The following is a 17,023-nucleotide window of genomic DNA, read 5'->3' as shown; positions in this document are numbered from 1 at the left end:
GCAAAATCAGCTAATACCTGCACAAATCATAATGAATTCTGTTGAAATCTAATACAAAATATACAGTTACATCTTCTCCTAACTCTCATGTGATAGTTAAAAAGAACTTTCATAAGCAATAATAAGGAACTCATCAACCATTTGCGGGGGTTTATGTTTTGTTGAAATTATGACCCTCCTCTAGGGTGATTTTATATAAAGAAACATTGGCAGCATTTTTGGCTTAACTGAAAAACCAACTTGGCCATGCCCATGACAATGGATAACTTTCTGCAGCCTTCTCAATTGTAGGTGCACCTGTAGCAATGTGATCTAGTGCTGGAGTTCTCACTGGAGTGCCCATAGATCTGTCAGTCTGAAAAAGACCAGAGGTTGTCAGCAAAATGATTTGCAAAAGACCCTCAGAAAACCAAATACATTCACAAACAAGGGGGACGGGAAGGAAGGAGGAAGGAAGAAAAGTAATAAGTAATGAAAGAATGCTCCATGTTTAGTTTCCATTTATTCATACATTAAAATCACAACAGCAAGACCTCTGTTTACAGATTGATCTTAAGTGTGTAAAACCAAACAAACCCCCAGTAGTTTAGCAGGTTATGTGCTGGGAAGGAATGCTGGAGTGCTGGCATTTTGAGCTATCACTGGCACAGATGATGAACTGCAGCTACTCCTTCAAAATCTGCTGCTTCCTTCCCAGACCCACGAGGTTTTGTGAATAGCAGTCATCTGTAAGGAGTAAGAATTCCACAGGTTTACTGAGCTGGATTAGGTCCCTGGTTTAGGCAATGACCATACCAATGGAAAAAGCGAGAACCTGTTTACAATCTAACGATGTAATTCAGCATAGGTTTGCCTCTAGTGGAGTCTCTGCCAGAGGTAATCTTAGTTCATTTCTTCTTGATAACGTCTAAGCTCCTTTTTTATTATTATTATTATTTTGTCAAAGCCATTGAGTCACATCAATTAGACTGCTCAGAAAGATTTTTTGAGTTGGATTTCTTTCTGAGATATACGGCACTCACCTCCTGTGAGCACTTGCTCATTAGAGCAGGGTTGGTTTAACTCTTACAACTCAGATCTCCAGCTCCATACCAAGAGCTAGCACTTTTGCAGTACCCACTTTCAATAGAAGATACCTATGTGTTTGCCAGAGGTAGTAGTATCTCCTAATATCTCCAAGTTCTCAAATGTTGAGTCTACACAGTGTAGACCTGGTGCTTCTAACACAGACACAGGTGTCTCTAACCTAAACTTAGCTGGAGGTATCTCTCCTTCCAGGTAGCAAAGCAAATGCTGTGACAGTGCTATAGGAATATTAACTGTCACTAAGTCTGTTGGTCACATCAAATAAAAATTAAAATGTACTTCCAGTTTCCCTTTACCTGACTTAAGGTTATGTGGCTTGTGGACTTCTTTCTTTGCAGTCTCACTGGTGATGGGTATCCCTACTGTGAAAAGGGAAAAACAACATTATCTGATAAGTACACTGCATTCCCTACTGTACGAACTTTCTGAAGAGGAAAAGAATGACTGCGTGATAATCGTCTTTATAGCAGAGGTAAGTTTGTGTGGAAAGGTGCAGTATGCTGACAGAAAGACAATATAGATATTTATGTCAGTGTAATAGTGTAGGACACTGCAAAATACTGCTAGCTAGGTCTTTGGGAAGGATTTCTTTAAGTTTGGAGGAGATACTGAGCAGTTAGTGCTTCAGTGTTCATATCTGGAAAAAACCTTGTAACTCAGATGATCAAAGGGTAAAAAGTCATATGACATTTACACAGCTGTTGCAGTCAGGTTTTCAAATAAATATGAACTCATTATTTATCTCTCAAAGTATTCTGCTTCAAGAATGAAATGTAAATCCTCCACAGAAAAGTTCTGTAGAACTGGAAAAAAAGTAAACTTATTCAGCCTAACAAAAGTTCAGATTATTTATCTGCTGTTTTGATATTGTCTTATCTTGCAAAGTACCTTGACATGCTGGAGCCTTGCCTTTTGCCTGTGTATTGACATGGGTTGTGACAAAGAAAACTGTTCAAAGACTTAAATGGTTCAACATCGGGGAAAGTAAACAATGGTCAAGATAGAATATTAGGGGTAAAGGATTTATTTTTTTTTTTTTCCTCATTCTAAAATGTCTTGACAGCATTGGAAAAAAGCTACAGAAGGGAGTTAGCTATTGATAGCTACTTGCAGGTAAAAAGACTGCAGTTATTCAGACTTGATATTTATTGCTCATATTTCTTTGTCTTTCCATAAACAACATTAAATTTCATACACGTATTCATTAACAGTTAAAGTTTGCTTTTTTAGTTCAGTCATCACATAGAGCAGCTCTTGCAGCTATAATACTGTCAAACAGAAGATAGTTCACTTTATTAAGTTAGGTCTTGACTTCAATTTTTCAGTTTGGGTCACAACAATAAATAGGCCTAATTTTACTGGCTGTAATTCCTCTTCAGCATAATTTTCAGGAGCTGAACTTATTTTACAGCTTCTATTTCCCAATTAAGAGCCCTTGCAATGACGAGGTTTGCCTAGCTGCCGTTTAGATAAACCCATTACTGGGCTTCAGAGAGTTCTTTAAGGGTTAACTTCTGAATAGTTCATTCTGAATGTTGATAGTCCTAACCTGGCACTGTAGTTTTGGTTGTAGTAATAGTCCATTTCAGCCAATTTAGGATTAAACTCCTGTTTTAAGAATCAGTCTCTTCCCTTTCTCCCTTTCCCAAAGTCACATTCCTGCAGCTTCCATTTCTCAGCCATGCAGTAAATTAGAGCAGGTTGATAATGAGAGGTGATAAGAACATTTTATTATGAGAGTATGGCAGGTGTGTTCGCTGATCATGAAACTAGACCTTCCTTTTTCCCATAAAGTTACAGAAGATCAAGTTAAATGTTTACATTATGAGTTAAGGCAGAGTAACTTATTGACTGAAAGTGAATTGAAAAGCTGTTGGTATTTTTCTTATCGCAGTTCTTTACTTACCACTTCACATCATTTTTAATTATTACAAATTCAAAGTATAGCTGCTAATGATTATTTGTGTGTATTAAAAATAAAAGGTCCTGACTGCTAAGACAGGTGTCGTATTGCTTTGGAAATCGCACCCATAAAACTTAGCACTCTTTAGTATAATTAAGAGATGTGTTTTGCACACTAAAAATGTTACTTTTATGAAACAGCAGCAATGAATAAGTATGTCATCAAAATTCCCAGACCAAGAGCTTTAAGTCTGTTATATTAGGAAGAAACTCTAAATGAAACTTTTAAGTATTGCTAGTTTAGAAAATTTTGCTTAGGTGACTTTTCTCAGCAGCCTCAGGCCTCTCTTGTGATTTTTGGATGAGTAACCTGAAACAGCACTTTTTACTGACAGTTATATGATCATGCTTAACTTAAAGCTGTAGAACAGAATTTTATGCAGAAAATGCTTGTCCTGCTGCAGAAACAGTGAAAAAACAAAATGCAGAAACCATAGCTGGAGATAGTTCTGTTTACTTTCAACTACATTGAAAGTTCAGTTGGCTCGAAAACCCCATCCTGTCCTTTAGTAGAAATGCTGTTATAACCTATTGCTTTTCTTTGGAATTAAAAGAATTAGAGGATAAAAATGAAGTGTTTACATATAAATATTCCCTACAAAATATTGCTTAATACAAAAATGGGTGACTTGAAATGAACCCCCACTTCTTTTCTTTAGGTGAATGCAGAGTATGTTAACAGTGTTGCAGAAAGTGTTAAAACCAGGTAAGTCCTATAGAGTATATAGACTACAACAGCCAGCAAACACATTTTGAACTTATATGTAAAGAATTAGAGCATTTCAACAATAAACTTCAACTCTACCATCCTGAAACGAAGCTGCTAAGAAATGAGGCAAAGGTGCACTCTTATTATGTGTATTGTAACACACTGAAATTCAGAACAGAAGCATGTGTCAGTTTATTTTCCTGTTATTATTTCATAAATACACGTTAACTAAGCAGACCAGGTCTCAGCTTAAGCCTCTGATAAATATTTACTCGAACCTAAGTCTTTTCACCACAAAATTAATGATGCAATTCAAGGCACCTGAGGCTACATGTATTAGGTCCCCATGGAGTTCACAGCCCTGCAGTGTATTCTGATGTCTGTTATGTTTCCTAGGTGTCTTTGTTTCCTCATTTGCCTCTTTTTCATGGAGGCAATGGACTTTGGACAGCAGTGGGGTAATATTTGTAATGTCAAATACTATTATATAATGGGTAACATGAGATGGGTATTCTTTGCCATGCCAAATTAATATAAGATCTGTCAAACAAAGGCCTGGTTCCCAATGCAGTTTTGCTTGCTTTTATCATTCTTTCCTAGAGGTGTACATAGCATCACATGCATGTTAAAAAACCTTAGAGCAGCTTGAGAGGAACAACTACTGAATTAAAATGTTTGAGGAAAAAATACACTTATAGGTAGATTTATTTTGTCTGACAAAAGCTGCTTTCAGAGAAAAGCTATAGTGTGGGTAACAGTCACAAAACAGATAAGGCCCTGAAGTGCAGCTGACTGAAAGAAGCTTTTTTCTCATCAATCATAGGGAATGGGGAACTCTGTTCTGAAAACTCCTTATTTCAGTGATCCTGTACCTATTAAAAACTGAAGTGTTTTGTTTTGATTTTTTTTGTATATTTTGGAGAAAGGGAGAGATTTGGCTTCCAGGTTTGGCTACTAAAATTGAGTACACATTTTTTTTAAACAACTTTTTAAATGGAAAACTTAATCTTTGGAGCAGAGACTAGATCCAGATTCCCCATACCAAAGCCCCACTCCAGGACAGTATCATTTTGGCTAGAATATGGCATTAGAGTTAGAGCAAGTGTAAGGAAGCTAGGCACTCTTGTGCAAGGGGAAACAGTTGTGTGTAGTTCTAGATAGTGGAATTGGTTGTGAATTACTGCTGTATTTTGGCAACCATATCAAGATTATGAGTACCTGTAAATGCAGGAGGGGCAGGATTTCTGAAACAGCCTTCTCTTCAGTGTTTTCTGAGACTTCAGTGAGTTACTGTCCTGTCTGTTCTGATGGTTGACAAAGACCTCTTCTTGGTTTCCTAATCTACGTGACTTCATTTCTTTGCTAGAGTTGTGAATTCCATTTATGGAGGAGCAGGCCTAACCCTCGGGAGCTTCTGTGATTGCCTTCAAAAATCTTTTTGAGGAATGGGGTCTCACTAAGCTTTTCTTCACAGCTTCCCCAGAGAAATCCAGTCTGGAGTCCTAGAGGTTATATCTCCTCCTGCTTCTTATTATCCAGATCTTTCCAACCTGAAGCAAATGTTTGGAGATCCAGAGGACAGAGTAAGGTGAGATAGCTCTATAAAAGCTAAGGACTTCTGCTAAGACTATAAAATGGAAAATTTGGCAAATGTCAACATTGAGCTGATAATGTTTTTGTATTTCACAGCAAATGGACCTCAAGTGTACTTTAAAAAAAAGTTATTACACATGGGGAACTTGAGAAAAGCTATGCTGCACATCAGTTTCAGGGTGAGAGCCAAGGCTTCTCCTTTGGGTCTTGACTAGGTACTTTAGGTAACCAGATGGGTAATGCCAAGAGGTGATAAGCTAGATTATCTGGTCATAAAGATAAAAATAGGGATATCTTTCATATGACAGAAAGGGAGAGGTTCTGTGACCACACAACAGAAACCCCACAGGGCCCCTTACCTGACTAATAACAACTACTGTGAGTTTAATGACCTAACTTCTGGTAATCATGGACTTTTTATACTACTGTAAATAATATATCCTAGCTAGTGAGTTCATTCACTCATGTCTCCCAGATTCACTGAGAGAGATTATAACCTAACAAAGTTGATTTATTGGAGGACAGTAATTTTCATTCGTTTAACAATAACTAATACCAGAAGCTACCCCAACAATGCAGTGGAGGAGCTGCAGTACTGGAGTTCAGGTTGGAAGAGATCAGCGAGTACACGTATGCATATGTATTTCGTAGTATATCTTGTAGAGCATAAACATGTTTACATACTTACACTTAAGTTTCAGGTATTATTAGATTTGAATACACTTTTATGTTACTTAAGTAATGATAAATTGCTCTGGAGTCTTTTAGTATTGATTGTCAAACATCAGCTTCATCCTCAGGTAAAATGAAAGACTGTACTTTGTAGGAAAAAATGTGTATTTATGTTTAAACCTGGAAAGTTTATCAACCTGCTTCTTTGTTGTTCATCAGTAAAAAGCACTCCATTTTTGATCTTTAAATAATCATTGTGTGTTGATCTCTGCTGTTCATACTATATTGAGTAGCATCTTTAAGTCATTTGGCATGAATATACTTGTTAGACATTTTGTTTCAGGTTACATTGGTACAAATAACATTTTTTTGCTTAGTTTATGATAACTTTTATGGGAATTATTTACAAATGTTTAAACTGATTATAGAGGAATGTATATTCACTTAGTATTCAGTTGGAATACTCAACCTTGCAATTTTACTGTAGAGCATTAGAAATGCTTTTATTATAGAAATAATTCTTGCAACTCCCTCAAAAACCTTATCAGAATTTGCTGCTTTTATTTAGGTGGAGAACCAAACAGAATTTGGATTACAGCTTTTTAATGCTATATGCCCAACCAAAGGGAAGATTTTATTTACAGGTATGTTTATATTATCATTATATAGCTGCCATACATCTGTATGGATTATTAGCTTTGGCAATTTTGTTTCAAATGCCTCAATAAAAACAGGACTCTATTATAATTTTCTGTGTATTTTGCCTGTGCTCTTTACAAGCACACACGTATTTCTGTGCTTATAATAATCTTGCATCCAGGTATTATTTGATTAAAACCACCCTGTAGCTTCCTGTAATTTGTGAGGTTGAATAACAAGATTACTGAAGCATGAAACCCTTATTTGAATAGGTTAAGAAAGTCAGAGTTTAACGTGTTTTCACTTAGTGCAGCAAGACAGAATAGTGGTGTTAGGTCCAGGTTACAGCCCAGATCACAATGAACCAAAAAAACTTTACAAGTAGGGAAATATACCAGTACAGTGATACTGGAGAAAAGGTTAAACTGCAAGTGCAGATCCTAAATTCTCCAGAAGATTTAGAGAGTTAGACTTTAAGAAGATCTCCATGCATCCAGGCTTAGGTTTACCCATCATTCTAGGTTTGTGCTGATTTGCGCTCCATAAAGATGATAATCACAGCTAAAGACTCCAAAATTTATGACCGTTCAATAACAGAGCAGATCCATAAAAGTTCATATAGCTTGTGAATGTCAACAGTTTTTTTAAAAAAGCTCAGAAGAGTATTTTGCTTAGTTCTTAAGTTTTCCTGGTTCTCCTCCTAGCAGGCCTCAGGCTCTGTATCACATAAACACATCACAAGATTCCCAGAAGCAGAAGAGAAAACCACAAGAGCAGGCATCTTATACAATTCTCATCAGCGTTTAACACAAATGCTACTCAGGGGTGTATGTTCCATTCTCAGATTTGGCATAGGCAGTCAGAAGACAGGTGGACAGAGAAAAATGGTGTCTATTGAGCAGTTAAGGTTTACTGGAAAATTAAGTTTTTTCCTGTGACTTTCTTACATTTTTAAGAATTCTACCTAAGTTTACCAAGTGCAGTAGAGCATTAAGGCATGGAAAATGTTACATAGGCTGCCAGCCACTTAATGTCCCTTTCTATTATAAAATTTTCCAAGCATTCATGTTTGCATGGAAATGATTTACTTATGTATTTGTATTTTTGAAGAAATTTGAGAAAACATTTTCTTATCTGAGACATTATAGAAGAACTGAACTGTGTTATCTGGAGTAAAGACTGGATTATGATGATCTGGTGGTATTTTTGGCTGCATTCAGAGTTTTCTTAAAATCTGTGCTTTCCTCATACCACTGCCTAGCATATCCACTTCTTTGTGTGTTCAGTCTGCAGCTGGTTTTGTAGCACAGATACTGGTCTGCCCCAAAAATACTCTGTAGAGTACAGGTGAAAAGAAGGAACACGTGCTGCCATAAAGTTAGCTATGATCTTTCTCCATCTGGAAGCCTTGTATTAATGGAAAGCAAAGGACTTAAAAATCCTCTTCCTCAGCCTGGTATGAAGATTTACTTCAATAATCTTAGGGAAAACTTGAACTAGCTTAGGCTTTATTTACTATTTTGTCATGAATAGTATCATTTAGTGACTGCTATTAACTTGTGAATTTTGAAAGAAGATAAGCATACGTAATTAGTCTTGACGTCTACAGATTAGTCGATGTCATGAGTCAGACAAGATCTTTGCTGAATAAGCACATAAATACTGCTGAACCAGGATTTAAGCTTTGTGAAGTCTAATGAAGCTAACAGGGTTACACTGTGGATGAACCTTACCTACTGATCAAACATAATCTTTGAAAAAAGACAATAAATCCCACCAGTCATCTTATCTCTTCTATTGAACCATATCTTCTACTTTGCCTGTCTTCTATGTAAGCTGAAGCCAGAAAAATTCAAATTAGTATTTGGGTACTACATACTAAACATTTGGGATAACTACACATAGTATAATTTAATGAAAAAGAACTTACACTGAAATCGCTAAGCAATAGCAAATGCTCTTCAAGAAGATGTGCTTTAGTTGGACACAAATTACAGGGCTCAGTACAGGGTTAAACTTTTTATGGCCTGTGCTACATAGTATATCAATGTACGTTCTCCAATATTCACTTTTAACTGTCACCTTCAGAAAAGACTGTTTCAGACTTCTCAATATGCAAACTATTTTCAGCTCATAATGATATTCACACCCATTTTGCATCAGAGTCTCTATATTTTTCATCTTTACTATTGTATGCTTTCTTCCAGTGTTTCTTCATATGGTGGTCTCACTAGGTTTTTGAAACACTCCTCTCTCTGGCTTCTGGCCTTTTTTGGGTGGCCCTGAATTTCTTTTTAAGGATTCTCTGAAACTCTCTGATTCCTTGCCCCTCTCCTTTTACATATAGCTAATTATTAATGGATAATCCTCTTAACTCATTTGATTTTATGCAAGATTTCTTGTAAGTTGATGTTATGGTTTTTGTTGTTGTTGTTCTCTTCTGCATAGCTACCACCTCAGCTCAATCCCTGGATTTCAGAATCTGTTAAGAAGCATGCATCTCGATCTGTTCTGTCTCCATCTATCTCTTTTTTGTTACCTTGACATCAGCAAAAGCTGACTGTGTCAGAACGGATCTCTTAATCTTGTTTTCAAAATTCATTCTACTTCTTCCTGGGCTCACCACTGACAACACGTTTCTGCCCCACCATACCTACTCTCGTAGTAATGGCCAAATTCAGCTAAAAGCTCTGGGCCTTCTCAAGCTCTTGCTGCTGACTCTGTGCTGAGTCATTTGGGGACACAAAACCAGCAGGAAATCATGCTGTTTGTTTTGGTTTTTTTTTTTCCCTCATAGCATTCATTTTCTACCTGTTTAGCTTTCTGAAGCAGATTCCAGTGTCACCAGGCAAACACCAGAGCCAAGGAAGTACAGCAGTTGGATTAACACTGCACCCAAACAACATTTTCTTGAAGGTTTAGCCTCCTCTTCCTGTGTTTTTCACACCCATACCAAATTCAAGCCCTGAATTACTTGCTTCTTAATTACCTCTGGAATTCATTTCTTTCTTTTGTGTCAGTACCTCTGAACTCCTTGTTTGGATTCATTATCCTCGGCTTTAGTAATAGGAACAGCTTCTGGTTTTTCAGATCCCACATTCTTCTCTGAAAGCCATACAACAATGCAGCCAAGGCATTTCCCATTTCCTTGATGGGTGTCTGTCTCCTTTTGCAAGTATCCTGTAGCTGGCTCTACTGCTGTATTCAGTCTCAGCCTTTACACTGTCCTTCAGTGGGATTCACAGCACATTCCTTCTTTCATCGCTTGTATTCCCTGAAACAACTTGCTTTCTACTGCCGCCTCAGTAATCATCCACGATTCTTCTCAGTCACCTTTTAGGTACGACAAAATCTGCCCAGGCTACTCGGGAAAGCATTTAACCATCTGCTTTACACACCTTTCTTTTTAAACAATTTGCTCCTGCTGCTTATCAGTGCTATATAACTTGAGTACAAAGTGTCTACTTTCTTCTTCCTTAACTTCTTTTTGCTTCATTTTTTTTTTCTGAGTGAAATCTCTTTAAGGTAGGGAGTCCTCCTTTCTCAAAAAGGGAGAAGCACTCATGGTGTTATGGTTCCTCCTGTAAAGAAGTATTTAATGTATGATACTGAGAGAGAGATATAAGTAGAAGCTAAATAGCAATCCACTGTAGTTTGGCCCAGCTTCAGTGTACACTATACAGCAGTCAAATGCAATGTGGCTGTCACATGTGACTGACAGCAATAAAACCACCACTTGCCTCCTCTTTTTTTGTTGCTCTTTTTCTTTTCCCCCAGTTGGAAGATGACATTATAGCCAAACCTGACTATATTCAAAGTATAAGAAACTTTGCTGCTAAACAGTCCCAAGATTGGATGATTCTTGAGTTCTCCCAGCTAGGATTTATTGGTAAGTATTACGATCTCAGCAGGGTCAACTGGATTTGGAGATGTGTGGGTTGTGTGTTTTTGAGTAGGCCTCCCTCAGAATTACATTCAAAGCATTAAAGGACTCAGGAAAGCTCCCACCGAAAGTCTTTTACTTTTTATGTTCTTTAAAACTGTCTTTTTAATGCAGAGTCTCCTCAACATAGGATCTAGTAGTTGGATTCCCATAAGAAGCAAATTGTTCCACCCCAGGGCACTATGTGCCTCTATAGCTTGTAGTCTTCTGTTCAGGACAGGAATTTGAACAATCTATTAAAACAGTCTGCTTCCTTTCCTTTGTGAAGCAGAACATGTATCCCATATTGTAGGGGAGGATTTTACTATTTTTAGTAGTAAGTTTCTTTTTAAATTTTTTTCTTTGTTTCTGATACAATTTAGTTGTAGATAATAATTAGAGCCTTATAAGGTAACACCTTATAAGCGTTAGGTCAACTAAAGAAATGTAACAAAATCTGCTTACACAAATAGCAAGAGAACTAAATGAACAGGGGTAGTATTTTAAAAACAACACTTTTTATATCAAGATTTTATATCAATCTTAATTTAAAGATACTCAGTATAGTATTGCCAGTCAAATTGCATGTCTAGCAGTTTGAGGACTTCTTTGGACTTTGTTTCATTTGACACACTGGTACAGGTGACTGGCAGATTTGTGTTTGGAACTAGGTTATACTACATACTTCATTAGTCCACTGGTTGACTATGTGAGAATATCTCCAGGCATGGGATGGATATCTTTTCAAAATCCCAACAAGCTGGAGGATAAGCAACTCTCCAGAGCTGGAGTCTGTGAAATTTTCACTAACTATCAGGGTTACATTCATGTGTTTAAGGCTGGAGTAAACATAAAGCTGGTGATTTTTGCACAGCAATAAAAATGTCTGAATATGCAACTTCTTGTCTTACTTTCAGGAAAGTTGTTTAAATCAGAAGACTTGCCACTCATAGTGCAATTTTTTCTCATGTTCTATAAAGATAAGCCCATAGACTGGCTTATAGACCACCTGCTCTGGGTTAAAGTGTGCAATCCAGAAAAGGATGCAGTAAGTATGTCTATGAATTTGTGATCATAACTAATACTTAAACACATTCATGATGAAATAGCTTATTTATAAAAAGCGAAATAGAAATCCCTCAAACATGACTTTGGAATTTACAGGGAAAAATTTGCTGCAGATCTGCATAGAGTTGCATGATGTTTGAGCCCACTAGGGCATATGGCAAGGCCTAACTCACAGCAATTCACATTTCCACATCAATGCTGTTTTGCCTTCTTCAGCTGCCTGCACCACTAAAGAACATTTTGAATATGTAAACCTATGTGAACTGTCACTTCTCAATCTTCTGCTGGCCCCCAAAATGAAAGTCAGTAAAGCAGCAGACCTTTTACAGTCATAGTAGTTCTGAATTTTTTCTACCAGTTCCTTACTTTCAGGAAGCAGAACTTGCTTTAGATCTTTTACTCCCTGGGAAAATTTGACTGTTTGGCTGAAAAAAAAAATGTAGGGAAATGTAGGTCAAATGAACTAAATGATACTTTTCACTGAAAATTAAACAGTTGTGTGGAATTGCAAATGGTGCCATTTCTAGTACTAAGGGTGAGCCCAATGAAATGTTAAGTATTTCTTTATGCCCTTTTGCATTCTTTCTCTCACCAGTCTTTGGTGCTAGTCACTACTTATACCTTTCTTCTGTAACAGACTGTGCCACAGAGGACAGACCAGTTTCTGGTCCTTCTTGATTTTTAAGGCTCAAGAACTTTATTTGATTAGCATAGCCAGTCCCCACTCCAGGTGTTTTCACATATTATTTTTGTGTTGATAAAGGAGGAAGAAGAGATAGATAGGAGCTGTGCAAAGCAGAAGACTGAGGGGAGTGGAACAAACAAGCTTCACATTTTACTGCATAGCAGAGGAGACTCTTGGGGATAGCATAAGGTCTCTGGTTTTACACTTAGTAATGCCACTAAAGAGTCTCCATTCCCACTTCAGACAGATAGGAGTAAGCTTTGAAATCCTACTCCATGTGTTAGGGTGGCTCATATGAGTTAGAGTGAGCCTCAAGTACCTTTAATTTAGGTTCTTGTATGCCTGTGATAACAGAAAAAGATATGATTAAGTTAACATCACCCATTCAAGATCCAACATGTGCCAACTTCTGTCTGCTAGATGAAACATTTTACTTTTATTTTTTAAATGACTGTACTAGCTTCAAAGACCTGATTCATACCTAAAATGAAGCTCTGTTCCTGAAAGTCAGGCAGCCAGCTCATGGGAGTCTCCTCTGGCCAAGCTAAATCAGAGTGGTATCAGCAAGTTTCTAGCGAGTTTCACTTCTGCAATTGCAATTTCAATTGCTGTGGGTAGCAAAAACCTACTGAGACAAGTCAAGTCTAATGCTGCCCTTGGGTGGGAATGACCAGTGGCATGACCTAATGGGACTACTCATGACAATATGGAAAATGGTTGCTGGAAGAAGGACAGGGATCCCAGGGGCTGCTCAGAATTCTGTTAGACAGGCTGAATCAGTGGACATTCCTAGAGGCACCAAGAAGGAAAATTGACAGAAATCCACATGCTTTCCCCTTTTCAAGCAACTAAGAATGTCACTAAGTGATCACACGCTATGCCTCAGAGGTGAGTTAGCAGGGCACTTGTTTGTGGCTATTATGTGCCATCCTGTGGTGGTGCGTGTCTGGCACATGTCCTCTTGCCTGGGCTGAGTGTTAGCATATCAAGATTCAGCTACATTTGCTCATGTAAAAATGAAGTTCTCCACAGTAAGCTATTTTGTAACATTACATGTAATGTAGTGAAGTACGTAATGAAATTGCTGTATGTAACTCAGTTTGTCTCTCCTTTATTTGAATACAACTTAGCTCCCTTTTACTTTCTTTCAGACACACTGTGAAAAGGAAAAGGCAAAGTTACGTATCCGTGCTAAACCATCTCTCTTTCAGCATGTGGGAATTTATTCATCACTGGCTGGGAAGATACAGAATTTGAAGGTAAGGATAAGAAATTAATACCATATTTCTAAATGATATGCTTGTGTTCTGACTTGGTTCTCAAATCAGTTTCAAGTATTGCATCTTGGGCGTTAGACGCATTTCTCTATCCAAGAACTCTGGTTTACAAATGTGGGGGAGAATATCGATCTGGTGTCTAAACTGCAGGTGGGGCCTACTGCTTCTGCACAAATGTCTTTGAATCTCTAATGTGAATACTTGTACCCATCATAGTTGCATTTCATGGCACCCTCTGCACAGTACAAGTTTTCATACAAATGCAGCTTGCTGTGATGGTTTGTTTTGGACGAATAGTCCACGATCCCAATGTGAGGGACTAGTAAGAAGGACAAGGGTGTGGCTATCATGACAGCCATAGATTTTTAGGGAGAGTTTGCATGGCAAACAGGGGCTCTACCACAAGAACAAGAGCAATGAAGCACCAGACTTCAAGGATGTCCTGATGGTGCCATTTAGACTAGCCATTTCAATTGCTGTATTGGATCAGAGTAGAGGTTCATGTAGTCTTTATCAGAGACCAATATCAGGTGTTTTGGCAGAAGGCACAGTATACAACTATGAAATAGCCTACTGTGGAGAATTTCATTATTAAATCTAGGCAACTAAGAAATAATCAGAGCAACTCTGTCTACAAACTGCAACTCTGAGCCTCTACATTTCAGTGACTACACTGAAATGAATATTTCTATTAGAAATAGTGTGGTTTTTGACACTGAGGCAACTATTTTCTGGAATAGCTTCCTAAAATTCAAAATATTGGAACACTTTTTTTCATTATGTGAGTGATATTCAATTTCTTTATATCCAACAGGATAAAGATTTTGGCAAAAATGTGCTACATAAAGCACATAATAATCCACCTGCAAAACTGAGTACAAGCCTAAAAACATACGAGCAGTATACCTTGGAGAAAGTTTATAAAGGACAAGACTGTTTTTGGGCTTCAGCTCCAGTGGCAGGGGACTACATCAGCTTCACCTTTTTAAAGCCACTGAAAGTGGAAAAGTAAGTATTGCATGATATGGAATATCTAGTCAGGAAATGATTGAGCCTATTCAAAACCACCAGTGCTCAACTGTTTGCTTAAACCGTAGCCTCGTTACTGACAAGAAATCTATGATTTGATATTTATGTGCTCCCCTTCTTGAATTCCAGAATACATTTCTTGCTTGGTAATAACAGAACTTTTTTTTTTTGTATCTTTTATTTCTTCAGTTGAATATTTTACATTCTCATGATAATTCTCAAAAGAATTTGGTTTTAATGAGGGTCATCAAAGGAGTCAGTGAAAGGTTTATTTCTGTATTTGTCAACAGAAAGGCTGTTTGCTTGATGTCAAGTCAAAGGCCAAGCCCTAGGCCAGATACCAGTGTAGGTGAAAGCGAAGAGAAAATATTCACTATTGTGGGGAAATAATGAAGAGTGAATTAACAAAGGTGGGATTCAGTTGAAGATTCAGAGATTTGAATGTAGGTGTTTACAGTAGAGATGCCTATGTAAGGTAGATGTGTAAGCTCCTACTATACATAACAGATAAAGATCTTGATAAAGTCAGTGGAAGCTAGACAGCTATTCATCTTATTTGCTGTTTGGTCACCTGAGTCAGTTACTGAGTCTCCTTGTCTGTACTGAGTATATCCCCACTGCCTGTAATGAAACTTGAAAACTTGGGTCACAGCCAGATTTCTAACTTTACGTGTTCGGACCTACAGCTAAGTCCCACCTTGGATGTTTTTTTCATACTAAGAGATGAAACTGCCTTCTCTGTTTTCACATCATTCAACTTGGGTGTCTTTTAAAGGAAGATACCTATAGCTTAAGATAGAGAGGTGTTTTTCAGAAAGCCTTACTCTATGAGCAGTAGAAACTGAGGTTGGCACCAAAAGGAGCCATCCTGCCTGGTTCAGCAAAGTTTCTTCTCTCTTTGTCAGACTGGAGAACAGACCTGCATTAAAAAATTAATCATCTAGCAAGAAATACGGTTCCAGGAAAGGGAGACAAATTACCCCAATTACCATATTTTTGTAATGATATTCAGCGAGAAAACCTCCTTCACTGTTGTTACACTTCCTCCCAAAACTGGTCACAAAACAAGGCCACTTCCATTTCTGCAAAGATTGTAGATTTCCCTTTTATTTTAAAAAGTTGTAAGAAAGCAAGTCTGTATCGCTGTCTAGTAAGATGCACTAAATGACAGTTTTTATAATAAACACTGATGTTCTGTGATCAACACTGGTAATTAACTGCTTTATGCTTTGGAAAACTTGGTAGCCTGTATTTTGCATTTTCCTGTTACTGGGAAGTTATACTGGATGAAGCTAACTTACATACTGTATTGCCATCACACTGCTAACCAGTAAAAATGTATGGTTAATCCTATAATATTTGGTGTACTTCTTAGGTTTTGATTGTTTGATAGTAGAGGAGGGAGGCTGATGTTTTAGATTTCCTTAGCTCTTTTTGGATCTAAAAACCTAAGAACTCTAATGCCAAAATATAAAACCAAATAGAGTTCTTGTTGTTTTTTTTTTAAATCTCATAGGTGGTTTTGCTTGGATTCTTGCTTTGACAGTGCTGTTGCTCACTGGCTACAGAGATTATTTAGAAGCACCTGATCAGTATTGATAAAAAGGGGATTCTCTTGGCATGTAGCGTATGATCTTGTAAAACCAGGCATTTTTGCTGCCATTGCATTCCAGAAGCCCATCTCACCTCAGCCTTAGGATGGTAGGAACAGATGAGAGGGTAGATCTTCCTTAGCCATTGAAACCTGCAAAGTTAAGTTAATTTATTTGGAACTTGAGCACTGAAAAGGGGAACAGTTGCATTTTGTGGTTCCAGAAAAAGATGTTTTTAATGCTTGTTCTGTTTAAAATGAAAAGTCTCTAGCATGTTTTGGTCACACATTGGGAAGTTTCAATGCCTATTTCTGTTCTCTGCAGCCCACGACATATAAAAGAAAAGGTATGTGAAACTTTGAATCCAAACTGGAAAGCATTCTTTTCCTAGAACTTTTCTAAAGTATAAAATACTTAGAAATAACATACCTTTCCTATCAGGTACTTCTTCAGAAGTGGAAACATGGAGCACCCTGGTGATAAGCTGTTTAACACAACTGTGGAAGTGTTGCTAGCTGATGTAAGTCTCTCATTTCCAACTGTAATACAGAGTGCTTTTTCATTTTAGAATGATGTTCAGCATAAGATGTCATGCCCTAGAAAATACTTCTGGAGATCTTATTGTTTTGTTTTTCACAGGAAATGCTAAAAAAAGAACTGCTTGGCAATGGAAGTAAATATAACTACCCAGCAACCAAAGACGGATATTTACAGATAGGTAAATAGTTTGTCACTTCAAAACCTAGAATTTTGTTCTTACATATAAAGTGGTTTTGCATTTGAGAATTT

General features: G+C 37.4%; 1 protein-coding gene and 1 long non-coding RNA gene across 5 annotated transcripts in view; one reads left to right on the top strand and one right to left on the bottom strand.

Annotated features, from left to right (window-relative positions):
• MGAT4D (MGAT4 family member D) overlaps window positions 1–17,023 on the top strand; it is a 41,052-nt gene that overhangs the window by 19,980 nt on the left and 4,049 nt on the right. For all 4 annotated transcript variants that reach the window (XM_057419075.1, XM_057419059.1, XM_057419067.1 and 1 more), the window contains exons 4-13: window positions 1,425–1,558; window positions 3,708–3,754; window positions 5,232–5,345; window positions 6,591–6,666; window positions 10,439–10,550; window positions 11,501–11,631; window positions 13,488–13,595; window positions 14,428–14,621; window positions 16,676–16,754; window positions 16,874–16,952. In XM_057419075.1, coding sequence (XP_057275058.1) covers window positions 1,425–1,558; window positions 3,708–3,754; window positions 5,232–5,345; window positions 6,591–6,666; window positions 10,439–10,550; window positions 11,501–11,631; window positions 13,488–13,595; window positions 14,428–14,621; window positions 16,676–16,754; window positions 16,874–16,952 — 1,074 coding nt within the window. The remainder of the gene's footprint in view (window positions 1–1,424; window positions 1,559–3,707; window positions 3,755–5,231; window positions 5,346–6,590; window positions 6,667–10,438; window positions 10,551–11,500; window positions 11,632–13,487; window positions 13,596–14,427; window positions 14,622–16,675; window positions 16,755–16,873; window positions 16,953–17,023) is intronic.
• Window positions 217–16,790, bottom strand: LOC130604589 (uncharacterized). Its single transcript, XR_008973491.1, has 4 exons — window positions 16,664–16,790; window positions 15,467–15,561; window positions 1,383–1,448; window positions 217–355 (listed from the first exon to the last, which is right to left on the bottom strand). It is a non-coding gene; the product is annotated as an uncharacterized LOC130604589 (long non-coding RNA).

The sequence above is a fragment of the Pezoporus wallicus genome, unplaced genomic scaffold (genome assembly GCF_028554395.1).
Source record: "Pezoporus wallicus isolate ANWC-B61680 ecotype Strahan unplaced genomic scaffold, APGP_CSIRO_Pwel_v1 contig_6597, whole genome shotgun sequence".
In the NCBI taxonomy this organism is placed as follows: domain Eukaryota; kingdom Metazoa; phylum Chordata; class Aves; order Psittaciformes; family Psittacidae; genus Pezoporus; species Pezoporus wallicus.
The sequence above is the reverse complement of the archived record's forward strand: the minus strand, read 5'-3'. Positions and strand labels throughout refer to the sequence as shown.